A 14,049-nucleotide genomic window follows, 5' to 3' on the forward strand; every position below is an offset into this window, starting at 1 on the left:
CCAATTGCACATGGGAGGGGCATTCACATTGAGACCAAATGGGAATTGAATCATTAGAAAACATGAATTAAGCTGGTGTGTTGGAATTAGTATGTGTACGATCATCAATTATGCAAAAATGTTGAAAATAAAGTTTGTTGAGAGTTAGCTAAAATTAAGATGAGTTTTATTATTTTTATTTTTTTGAAGAAGTCAAACTAGTCCCCTGAAATTGACATCGATGATAATCGAATATGAGACTTTGATATGGGACCAAATCCAAGTTTGTGATCAGGCCTAAATCCAAGTTTGAGATCAGTGAAACCCTAATTTCGGCCTCCCTCTCTCCAACTCGTTTTCTTATTCGTTTCTGCGATTTCTTCATCTTAATCCTCATCGTTATCTCTCTATTTGTTCTTCTTTTCAACGGTTTGTTTCCTATTCGTTTTCTTATTATAGTATGATTCGTAATCTGAATTTTCTTGGCTTTTCAAATCTTTTCTTCAGCAATCACAATGAAGTACGTTGATCCTGTTCTTCTGATTTGTTATGCTATCAAACGTTGTCCTGCAAAAATAATGGGTCTAGACGTAGGCACTGTAAGGATCGGCGTTGCCTTTTACGACTTAGGGTTGAAAGTTCAACCGGCTAATTATAGGCTTCTGAGAATGGATCAGGATCAAAATGGTGATCTGATCGATTCTCCTACCTATCTGGCATTACAACTTTGCCATATGGTACCTGATTCATTTCATTTTTATTTTTGTTGTGATCTAAACGATTTTAATTTTACATGACAACAATTTTATTGTGTGTAGATATTGAAAGAAAATGTTAGCTCCATTGTATTTGGTATGCCTGGTGGTTTCCCAGCAAAGAATGTATGGTTATTTAATAACCTTTTTTAACTTATGTGACTTATACTCACTCTTATATGACTTATACTCACTCCACTTATATGACTTTAGAACACTGCGAGGATGATTCTTAGAACTGTAAAAGCACTTTCCAAACCAAGGGCCCTACGAAATATGTTATATACTTTTCGCAATGAAGATTTTTCCACTCAGTGGGCAAAGAAACAGTTAGAGACTGAAAGTGAAGAAATGAAGAACCGTGAGGGGCGGTAGACATGCTTTCGGCTAAGTTCATCTTGCAGGTAAGTGGGTTGTTGTATTTTTGCTGCCTTTCTATTCTTTAATTGTCCGGCTATAAATTCTGCAAGAATATTAGGGTCGCTATAAGCATTTGGAAGTTGCTCAATCATTTGATAACCAGAGTTATTCTTTCCTACTATCAAAATAATTGGGTTTTTATTTGCACTGTGATATTTCCGACACCTTTAGCTTCCTTCCATCGTCGTCTTTGTAAAAAAAAATACTGCTACCAAAAAATACTGCTACATAGTTCTTACATATTATAAGTTTCCTAATAAATTCATATAGATAAATATGTCTTTCGTTGTTTCGTGATATATACATGAAAAATACTACTTTATTAACAAATTCACCTTGAAACTCGATACCTCCCTCATCTGGTGTTGTGCTCACATGTGTTGTCGTCATCGGTGTTGTTGTCGCAAATGTTGTCATGGCAGGTGGTGTGGATGTCGCAAGTGTTGTACCTCCCATGCCTCCACTTCTCCTCCTGACAATATTTTCCACTCCAGAACCAACATTTGTACAATAGACCCATAATTGTAGCAATTATTCCACTTCCTACAACAACATTCAGGTTAATGAAGAGTTTGATTTATGGAAATGTAGGATCTTGAGATGACGAGAAATTGAAGGGGCAACCGGAGGAGGTGGAGAAAACTCCAGCAACGGTGAATCAATTCAGTTGACATCTGAAGATGGCAGTGGTGTAAAGCCATCGGCAATCGTAACCAGAAGCAACAAAATGCCAAGTTTGATAGAGTTATTTTGAGTTTTGGGTTTGTGAATGAATGAGAGAGATTGAAAGTTAGAGAGATAGAGAGAGAGAGGAAATGAGAGGATCGCAGTTTGACTTGAAAGAGAGAGAGAAGAGTTTGAGAAAGGAAATTATATAGTTTTTAAAAAGACGTGTTGTATTAGTACACTAACCCTCGTACGATGGATGAGTTTTTTTTTTTTTTGGGTTACAGGTCGATGAGTTTATAAGGTAAGGTGGTAAATAATAACAAAGAAAACACATTTTAGATATTGAATTCAAATATATTAATTTCAATTAAAATTGAAGTTTGTTTTTATAAAACATGTTTTCGAACAACTTATAGCTTTAAGATGATTTTTAAACTTAAAAATATACTATATTTATCAAACAACTGATACAATTTTATTTTTAAAATATATATTACCAAACAACTTATAGCTTTAATGAACAATATTATCACTAGTCCCGTAAAAAGACCTTAACATGAGTCAAAATAAAGTGATTCATAATGAACAACACTTTGTATTCCCTAAAAAAAACACTAATTTTTTATGGTGTAATTCTTAAGTAGGGACCTGGTCAACAAATCATGAGTGTGTCTTTTGTATCAGGATAAGTGTAGAAACCTCGGTTAATGATCAGGAGTGTGTTTTTGCAATTCATCGACTTTCATCTTTACTTTAGGTGTTGTATTAGTATAAGAGTTATGCTAACAAGTACCCTAGGGCACATGTTAAGAAAACGAAAAATAGTAGGTTGGCATTTAAATCAAATACTAATATTAAGTTGTATATTATTTGTATAGCTAATATTTACCATAATTAAACTATGTAAGATCAATTTCATAATAATAATAATAATTATTATTATTATCATTATTATTATTATTATAAAATTACACATGAATGTTTCGTTGCTATCAAAATTATATTCAACCACTACTAAATTGTGCGATTACAACGAACATTACATTGCTACTTAGTTCTTACATATTATCTTTTTACAAATAAAATACAAACAAATAAATATGTCTTTTGTTGTTTTGTGATATATGCATGAAAAATGCATAGAAGTTAACAAAACTAATGCGGTCACACTTGTTGTCGTCGCCGGTATTATTGTTGCAGATGTTGTTGTCGCAAGTGTTGTCGTCGTCACCACTATTGTCGTCGCCGCATGTGTTGTACCTCCTGCCTCTACTTATCCTCCCGACGCTTTTTTCCGCTTCACCCACCAACATTTGTACAATGGATCCGTAATTGTAGCAATTATTCCATTTCTTACAGTTACATAGTTCATGTTGCAAGTTCAATTTCAATTTCAGCTTTTAAGTATATTAACAAGGCCACGCACTAACAAAGTTTATTACAGCGAAATAATATATACTCTTACAATGTGACAAATCAAAGTGTTATTTCTAGCTGACAAAATGTTCATGTTTAATTAGTGTCAGACACACATCATATAGAATTACTTTCGATTCAGGAAATATATGGATTTTTCTTCTTCTTAATTTTATCTTATTTTCTCTAAACATACTTAAAAGACCTCTATTTAAATTTCGCTTTAGGTCTAAACATACATTGGGTCGGCCCTGTTCTTGACACTAAGAAATACTCAAATCATGTGTGACACTATAATTATGATATACTTATCTCTTAAATCAAGAGATATTGATATACCTTTACTGTCTTTAACTTTTGGTGTCTTTGTTCATTTCTTTCTTAACTAATCTTTCCCTCATCCAAATACTTTATTTTAATCACTCGTTAATCACTCTCTCTTCTAAGCTTCACTAAAAGCACCAATGATAATAAGAATCAATGAAATCCATATTAGAGATATTTTACACGTTGTCTCATCTAAGAGAACAATTTTTTTTTGGTCAAGTAGCCTAGTGGCTAGAGAAATTCACCTTAAAGATGAATAAGTAAGGTGTCCGGAGTTAGAACCTCCGGCCCCTGCACATATTATACATTATCCCTTACCAAATGAGCTAAGCTCATGAGGACAAGAGAACATTTCTACTAGTAAAAAAAAGTAAGAAGATTTATGGGCTAAAAAAATATACAAATCTTTGAAAACAATTAAAGATTCTAATTTAGAAAATATTTCAAATAAACAAATTAAATATGAATTATAAAGTCAATCTGATCTATTATTCAAATTTTAATATAGCTAGAATTGATTCAGACCGTAAACTACGCTCACAATAATTGTAGTAAAATCATAAGAAAACTACAAACGTCAATTTTTGCCTAAGAAAAAGTTTTATTTGTTATAATAAATTATATAGACATAATTATTATAGTTGAAATATAGACATAATTATTATAGTTGAAATATCTATCCAAATTGTCAACTTACAATAGTAAGTGATAATTACCTATTACCTAGGTAAATGCCAAATTAGAATAGTGAAACAAATAATTTCACACATGTAATAGTGGTAAATTTAGTAGTATAAATACCACACTTTGGTCCATGTAAAAATACACCATTTTTGAGAAATCAAAATATATCATCATACTTCTTTCTCTCTTAATTTACTTAGATTATACAGTAGTAACTTATATCATCTTATTAGTTCACTAATATCATATTTTAAGTATTTAAATATCTAAATCTTTAACATTATTTTTATTATCATCTGTAATATATAACACACAGATGACTTGTTCACATAGTACTACTTTTCTATATGTATCGAATTACGATAGTATGATTTTGACATTAGAGGAGGACCTTACCCATTGGAATCAATACATTCAAGGTTTTGTTGAACCACATAAGCTTTCATTTTGGACTTTGAAAAATGCAACCCTATACGTAATCATAAGTGAATAAATAAGTTTAGGCTGCTCGTATTCAAAGTGAATGACGAAACATATTAATGGAATCCTCTCTCTTTTTTTGACCAAAGTATAAATGCAATCCTATTTATACATATCCTTAAGAGTTAAGACTCGTTCCTGTGATCCTGTCTCAAAATGTACTTATGTCGCTTTAGCACATTACATGCAGCTTAAATATGTTTACCAAAAATACAATAAAATATGTATCGTAAGTAATTTGGTAGGGAAAAAGAAACAAAGACTTAATTATAAAATTATGTTTGAAGAGAAATAAAAATAATTAGATAAAGAGACGACTTCTTACCTCAAAAAAAAAAATTACTTCATCCACTCTATATTTGTGTATTTATCATTATCATAAATATAAAGCAGAATACATTTATTTTAGAGTGATTTATCTAGTAATCCCTTCGTCCAAAAATATACGTTATTCTAGCAAAATATGTTTGTTCTAAATTCATTTTACAATTTCAATAAGTCATTAATGCCAACTTTTCCTATTATTCACTTAGCTATTTTATTATTTTCTATTCTTTTAATTTAGGTTTTTCATATCATTAGTGAATGATATTTTTGTAAAATAACTCATAATTTCTCTTCTTCTTTTTTTATAAAATGTTGACTATATTTCTTAATTTATTTAAAATTGCTAAACCAATGTATAATTGCCAAAGTGACCTATGTGGCTCAAGTTTTGATCCTCTATTTAAGATTTTTCTTTATCTTTCTTATGCAATCTTAGAGAATCAAAAAAGTAGTAACCAAAAAAAAAGAGAATCAAAAAAGGAACTCTTGAAAAAAGTTGATATCTTTTTGGAACAGATTTAGGATGTGAAAAATCTTTGAAAGTGAAAATCATTGGCTTTTAAGAGGGTAAAATACAAAAATTTATGGGACGTTTTTGTATAACATTAAAAACTAAATTTCTTTTGAAAAAGGTTAGATCAAGTGAGACAAATTCTATCGATCGAGATCATAATTAACAAAAAAAATTAAAAATATTTAAGTAAAATCTATAAACAGAATTTTTTAACTCAACAAGTACGAAGTTTAGGGTATATTAATGTGGGCTTATGCATGCTACCTATTTCTATGTTTTTGCTCTCTATAAATATATTAAATTTTTGATTTAGTTCTTCTAAAATTTTCTTTCGACTTTAATTTAGTCTATATAAAATTTTCAATTATCATTTTTGGTCCCTATTTTTGATTCAACTCTTGTATTTTTTAATGAAATTGTACGGTTTAGAATATTATAAAAATATTTTTCAAAAAAATTAGAATTTTTTAACAAAACATGAATTAAATATGAATTTTAACCCCTAAAATATAGAAATTCATATTTAATTCATGTTTTTTTTTTAAATTTTAATTTTTTTAAGAAACTCTTATAATATTATAATTTTTCTGCAAAATTTTATTCAAAAATATGAATTCTACATATGAGTTTCCTTAAAAGGAGGGACCTAAAGTGAAAATGATTTTTTTTTGAAGGACTACAAGTTGAAGAAATTTTTTAGAGAGACTAAAAAGAAAAATTGGTATATTTATAGGGACTAAAAACATGTTTAACCCCAACCATTATTACTAACAGAAAGACGGACAATCCTTCGTATTAGAGATGATTTACATGGAAATGGAAATACAACATTGGTGCATGTTCTTAGGAAACAAAATATGTGTGCATATTTTATGGCTAAGGAATGGTCACACATGTAAATGCAAGGTGCTCTGCACATTGAAACTGCCCTCCACCTGACATGGAATCACTTGTCATGAGAGATAACCTTGAAACTTTTTTCCCTCTTTTTTTCTTTTTTTGCCTCGTTACATTGTAACACTACAAAAAAAAAAGGACAATCACATGCTTGTCTTTCTGTTTTTTGTTACGTAGATATTTGTAAACTATAAAAAATATTTTTCATATGAAAAATTAATGAAAAAAAACGCTGAAGTTTTTGTTTTACCAATTTGGCCTTGCGACTTATTCAAATTTGAAATTATGGTCAGTAAACTCTTGGTAAGTTTCACCGAAGACGCTGAGATCAGGAATTCTTCTAGGCATCTTGTTAAATAGGTTGTGTCTCTCATGATCTAAATATTTTTTTAATGTAACAGATAAAAGTGGATATCAATAAACTATACAATCATCGTTATCAAAAACTTTGCTACCTTGACTATTTAATGAATTAAAAAGTAATAAGTACATTTCCCAATGAGAAATGATATTTTGACAACCATTTTTTGACAACTTTTGGACAACTTTCTCTCTCATACTCACATGATATTGTTATCCTCTCTCTTCCTTTTTCTCTCTCCATTGTTTTTGACCAATAAGAAGTGAGAAAAACAAGGTTGTCAACAAAGTTGTCACTAAATGGATGTCAAAATATCATTACTCTTTCCCAATAGCTAGTGTTTGAATCAGATGCATTATAAATAGGACACTCTAGTGAACACAAAACATCACAACATAAGTTATAACAACCTTCTTCCATATACATCCTTTTTACTTGTTTCTAAATGGCAACAATACCATATATGGATATTCTGAATTATGGACTTATCTTCTTGTTAATATTCATTGTTACACAAGTTTTTTTCTCACTATTTACAACCAAAATGAGAAACAAAACAAACTCAAAATTTCCACCAGGACCTTTCCCTCTTCCCATAGTTGGAAACCTCTTTGTAATGAACAACAAACCACATAAATCATTAGCCAAACTTGCCAAAATTTATGGTCCAATATTAAGTTTAAAGCTAGGTCAAGTAACAACCATAGTTATCTCTTCGCCCGACTTGGCCAAAGAGTTACTCCAAACACATGATTCTTTACTTTCAGACCGAACTGTACCACATGCTTTAACCGCTTTCAACCACGACCAATTTGGCGTGGGATTCCTTGCTCTTTCGCCTCTTTGGCGAGAGATGCGAAGGGTATGCAAAAATCAACTATTCTCTAATAAGAGTCTTGATGCAAGCCAACATCTTAGGCGTAGGAAGATAGATGAACTCATCAATTATGTTTCTCAATGCAGCCTAAAGGGTGAAGCAATAGATATGGGAAAAGTAGCTTTTGAGACTTCAATTAATTTGTTGTCTAATACTGTTTTCTCTGTAGATTTTGCTAATAACAAGGGTTTGGTTATGGATATGTCGGAGACGGTTGGATCTCCAAACATGGCTGATTTTTTTCCATTGTTAAGGTTGATTGATCCACAAGGCATCAAAAGGACCTATGTGTTTTATATACGAAAGTTGTTCAGTATCTTCGACAACATAATCGATCAAAAGTTGAAGTTGCGAGAAGGGGATGGTTTTGTCACCAACAACGATATGTTAGACTCGTTGCTCGCTGAAGAAAACAAAAAGGAGTTGGACAGAGAAAAAATTCTACATTTACTACATGTATTTTCTAATCTCTTACTATTTACAACCATGATGTTTGATCTTTCTTTGTTTAGTCCACTTTATCCGCATCTCCCTTGATGGACTTGGATCCTCTCCGGTCCTTAATTCTCTCAGGCTAGTCCGTTGGATTAATCTAACTGCACCTGCATACGCTTATCATATATCATACTTCAAATTTTAAAAATGTTTTAATAAACTATACCATGAATCCTTTTCTAGATTTTATTCACTGTAAAACTTGCAATCTAATGGTTCGTTTATAACAGGACCTACTTGTTGGGGGAACTGATACAACTACATATACATTAGAATGGGCAATGGCTGAACTACTTCACAATCCAAATGTAATGTCAAAGGTTAAAAAAGAACTTGAAGAATCCATTGGAATAGGAAATCCAATCGAGGAATCAGACGTTACTAGACTCCCTTACTTGCAAGCAATAATAAAGGAAACCTTACGCTTGCATCCGATAGCTCCACTTTTGCTCCCTCGAAAAGCAAAAGCAGATGTCGAACTCAATGGCTACCTCATTCCAAAAGGTGCGCAAATCTTTGTTAATGTGTGGGCTATTGGTAGAGACCCTAAAGTATGGGACAATCCAAATTTATTTTCGCCAGAGAGGTTTTTAGGAACAAAGCTTGATATCAAGGGACAAAATTTTCAGCTCACGCCGTTTGGCAGTGGAAGGCGAATTTGTCCCGGCTTGCCTTTGGCTATGAGGATGTTGCACATGATGTTGGGATCATTGCTAAATTCTTTTGATTGGAAACTAGAAAATGATATGAAACCTGAAGAAATAGACATGGAAGATGCAATACAAGGACTTGCCTTGAGAAAATGCGAGTCCTTGAGAGTCATTCCAACCAAAATCAGTAATTGAATGCCAGACATATCAACTTCTAATTCTCTTACATATATTTCAATAAATGGCCTATCATGGAAATTAGTGTGAGTATACATAGACACGATCAATAACAATAAAAACTAGAATGTCTTGCATTTTATTTTAAGCAAAATTATGTAACATGTAGATCAAATTAAAAGGATATTGAAAAAAATATGCAAATAATGAAGATGTGTTTTAGAATAAATCATATATGCATCGTAAATAAATTTGTGATTCCTCAATAGAGGAATAAATTTATATAAAGAAAGTGTATATATACTAATAACATCCTAGAGTTGACCAAATATTAGGGTATGCACCATGTCAAACTCTGTCAAAAATGGCAAACAAATGTGACATTTATCAAAGTGAAATTCAGTGGTCAAGATTTGAGAAAGGAAACATGTAACTAAAGTGTGCTAAGGAAGAAAAGTTACTACAAAAGGGATCTAAGGTAATTATAAAATTGAGCAATCGTTCTCCAAAGTTTTATTTGGCTTTTCATTGGCGTGATTTAAATTAGTAATTTTAAAAAAAAAAAAATATAACTAAAGTGAAATTGGCTTCACCAAGTGTGTCACCGAACAATGAGTGTATGTAACAAAAGAGGGTAACTATTCTATGTCTCTATGTGGGTGATTTGCATATCACAGATAACAATGAGAAATGTGACATTGATGATTGATAACATGTATGCAAATGCAATCAATCTAGCCAAGAATCCAATTGCTCATGGGAGGGGGCATGCACGATTTCACTGCTTTAGAGAGTAAGCAGAGAAAACTTGAAGTTGGTACCTCAGAGGTGAAGAACAAGTTGCTGACATGATAATAAAAGCCAGTTGAAGTGCTAAAGAAGTTAAGAGACCAAATGGGAATTGAATCATTAGAAAACATGAATTAAGGTGGTGTGTTGGAGTTAGTATGTGTATAATTCATGCAACATTTAAAAGTGTTTTTTTTCTAGAGTTTGTTGAGAGTTAGCTAAAATCAAAAGTGTTTTTTTTTCTTTTTTTAAGAAGTCAACTTAGTCCACTGAAACTCACACCGGGATGAATCGAACCTGAAGTTGTGAAAGGAACACACTCTAAGGTCCTAAGCCAACCCAAGTGGGTTGAAATCACCTAAAAGAGTTAATTAATTAATCACCAAATAATTTTCACTTAAGATGTAATGTGTGAAAGTGTATGTGTAGTAGTACATATGCGTGATTAGCAATAACAATACAATTCATCCATTTGAAAATCATCTTTCAAGAACTCTTTCTCTCTTTTCTTCTCCTTCAAGTAACGTGTATGGACAAAAGTGAATTTGTTCCAACAAAATACTCATCCGTAACACTTATTATTATTATTATTATTAGAAATCTCAGTTTTTATATATTTGTTCCAATTTGTTTTTAAAATAAAAATAAAAATTAATGAATGAGAAATCATTATTAGTAACGGTCAGTTTTTATATATTTGTTCCAATTTGTTTTTAAAATAAAAATAAAAATTGATGAATGAGAAATCATTATTAGTAACGGTGATTCTAAAAAGTCAAACTCTTCCCAACACATCATGGACCAGATCTTCCTTCCAATTACCTTCAACAAACAAATCAGCCATTTAATTTTATATATCAAAGATTAATTACATATGAATATAATGCAAACGGACAATAAACTACGTCAAACCTTTTTAGATGGTAAAATCAATCCTCGGAAACTAACTACTTTTCCTATTCAATTGAGTAGTTGAATTAGAGAATTGATGATTGAATCACAATCTTTGTCAAGCTTACGAGAGAGTTAGATGGTCGTATCTTAGAGTTCTTAAGCATAAAATGGAATTTGACGAGAATTGGATGTCTTCGATCCGGAAAAAAAAATGTAATTATCTTTTTTTTTTTTACAAAAAAGGGGCAAAGTCTAAGAAAAAAAAGCTAAGCAATTAATCAAACATTTCGAGGCATAAAAGCGTCAGAAATATCATAAAAATTGAGACGTTGAAGCTCTCTAGGAGGAGTCTCAATCATATGTAAATCAAAGAAATTCAAAGATAGACTAAAGTTAACTAGCCAATTTGCTGATATGTTTCCTTCACGCCATGTATGGTTGATCTGAACATGTCAACTCATGTTTTTTTAGATCACGAATACGCCGAATCAAGGTAAGAACATTTCATTGATGTTAAAATGTAATTATCTTGTAATCTCTTAGAAAAATAAACCGAAATAATTCAGTCTATAGTTGAACATTGTCACATCTCCAATTCACTTTAAAGTGTTGCGAGTTAAATTATTCCAATTCCTTTTAGGAAAAAAATTTGTTATAACTTTGCTCAAAGACTATAAATTGAGTTCCCCATTTTTTTCTCACGAGACAATGGGTCTTCACACTTTTTTATAATGAAGAACGTGTTATTTTTATAAGGTTTATGTTAACTTGTGCCCTTAGGGGCACAAGTTAAGGAATTCAAAAATAGAAATATTCCTTCAAATTTTGTGCATTTTATTTATTATAAATTTAAAAGTTAAATTGAATGCACACATTTCAACAAAAAGTTACTATGTTGGGCTCCTTATCTTATGCCTTAAGGGCATAAGTTAACATTTCCCTTTTTATAAATAATTTTTTTACATTCTTTTTTGAGGGAATAATTTTTTTACATATAATCCACCAAATGTAGAAATTTGAACGTTAAGCAGATGTTAATGGAAAGTTTAACCGTATGTGTCAACTGCAAATTGATCGATGGATGCACATGTCAATATCATATTCATTTTTTTAATGAACTTATTACAATATTTAGAAGAAAAATAGTCACAAATATTTTAAATAATACGACATTGACAAATCAGTATTTTCTTGAATATCACAACTAATGCAACACGTTGCACGCATTATCACTGCATATTTTTGTGGTTGTGTATGAAACTTTGAAATTTGAATATCCACTAGTTAAGAAAGTCGCACCCATGCTAGTATCTGACTACTGATGAAACTTATATAATATTATATATCTGTGTATGTTCAAAGTTCTGCATGTATTCGATTATGATGATTATGATTTGTTATCAAAGGAAGACCTTACGAGCTCGAAATAATGCATTTCGAGGTTTTATTTCAATATTTTTTGAGCCATGTAAAACATCCATTTTGGACTTTGAATGATTGCAATCTTATACTCATTCAAAATTGAACGACGGTACATATAATTCCTATAGGTACGTATAAGAAAATATATTGACTTTGGGCAATCCTATCTAGAGACTATTACATGTTTTAATAGTCTGTAAAAGTTTGCATCGTTAACCTTTTAAACAACTTATGTTAAAAAAAAAAATGTGTCCATTATTTACACTATGTATGTTTAGCTCATCCTACGTGTACATCCATCAAACTCAATGATTGGTCTATATGAAGAATATGTGTTGAGTCCTTAATTTGTTGCCAAAATTTTAAAGGATTTATGTGTCTTGATGAATGTAGCTAACTAGAGTTTCATGACATGTTGATCAGTCATAGAACTTCATGTTTGTAGACGTAAAATAGGGTAAACACACCACCATTCTTGTCGTGTAGCATAAATAACAAAAATCTAAAGTTTTTTTTTGTTGTAAAGAATGAGTTTTATAGGTTGACGGTGTAAATGTGTATGGACAAAAAGAACTAATAGTTTGTTAAAAAAAACTAAAAGCGCGTTGCTATAAATATTTTTTTTTTTTTTACCGTTAAAGACAATTTCATTAATGAAAGTCTAGCAATAAATCAAATGCCGAGACTGCAGAAATACAAGGCGGAGTTTCTTCAATCCATATGCAATCTAATACAAGGCGGAGTTTCTTCAATCCATATGCAATCTATATTCTCAAGAGCATATTTTGCTAAATAATGAGCACATTGGTTGGCTTCACGCCTAACATGCTATAAATATCTAACTTAAACAAACGTATGATATATTTGATGACACTCTAGTATTGGTATTTTTATTTAAAAAGACTAGGGTTAAATATGTTTTTGGTCCCTATAAAATTGAGACTTTCAAAGTTTAGTCCTTACTTAATTTTAATAGTGCTTTAAGTCCTTATAAAAAAAAATTGCACTTAGTATTAGTCCCTACTAAATCTAAATTTGTTTAATTATACTTAAACTTTTAAGATTTTGAACAATTTTTTGTAAAAGTGTGTTAAGAACATTACTAAAAGTTCATCTGTAAAAAATTATCTCAAAATTTTATTTCTACGTTCAGATTTTTGTTGATTTTATCTTGAACTTTTGTCTTTTACAAATATTCATATTTAATTCATTTCATGTTAAAAAAATCTAAATTTTAGTAAACGAGCCTTTTGTAATGTTCTAAACTTGTGTCAAAAAAATCGTTCAAAAATTTAAGAGTTTAAGGATAATTAGAGAAACTTTGTTTCAGTAGGGACTAAAACTACATGTAAAGTATTTTTGTAGGAACTAAAAAAACTATTAAAATTAAGTAAGGATTAAATTTAGAAGTTTCAAATTTTATAAGAACCAAAAATACTATATTGAAATTTGAACCGCACATTCGATCTTGACCCTATCAATATCGTGATTGCGTGAATGTGTTAAACTTCCTATATCAGGCAATCATGTTTCCTATTATTCATAGTTTTTTTTTTGGTTACATCATATTATTCATAGTTGTTGCAAGTTAAATTTTTGTTTTCAAACGAAGAAAACAATTTTAAAAACTGTGGTTTTCATCACAATTTTTGCGGCAAGTTCATTCAGTAAATTTTATTTGCCAATTTATGTATGATGATAGCAAAATTTTACATAACCTTCCTCGCAACTTTTTTTTACCTAAATGTACATGCTTCTCATGATCTACGTTGTTTTTATAAAAAAACTGGATCATAACATTGAATTATTCAATGATCATTAACAAATACACGTGACTATTATTTTAATGAATTAAAAAAATTACTAATGTTTGACTCAGATGCACTATAAATAGGACACTCTAGTGAACCCAAAGC

The 14,049-nt window shown here is 30.6% G+C and overlaps 1 protein-coding gene across 1 annotated transcript; it reads left to right on the forward strand.

Annotated features, from left to right (window-relative positions):
- Positions 1-7,216: 7,216 nt before the first annotated feature.
- LOC146919015 (cytochrome P450 76T24-like) lies at positions 7,217-9,257 on the forward strand. Its single transcript, XM_085712280.1, has 2 exons — positions 7,217-8,162; positions 8,432-9,257. The coding sequence occupies exons 1-2, from the start codon at positions 7,275-7,277 to the stop codon at positions 9,044-9,046; spliced, it is 1,503 nt and encodes a 500-aa protein (XP_085568406.1). The 5' UTR covers positions 7,217-7,274; the 3' UTR covers positions 9,047-9,257.
- Positions 9,258-14,049: the final 4,792 nt, after the last annotated feature.

This window comes from Medicago sativa, chromosome 5 (assembly GCF_051527215.1).
Source record: "Medicago sativa cultivar Bolivia chromosome 5, Bolivia_mono, whole genome shotgun sequence".
Classification (NCBI taxonomy): Eukaryota; Viridiplantae; Streptophyta; class Magnoliopsida; order Fabales; family Fabaceae; genus Medicago; species Medicago sativa.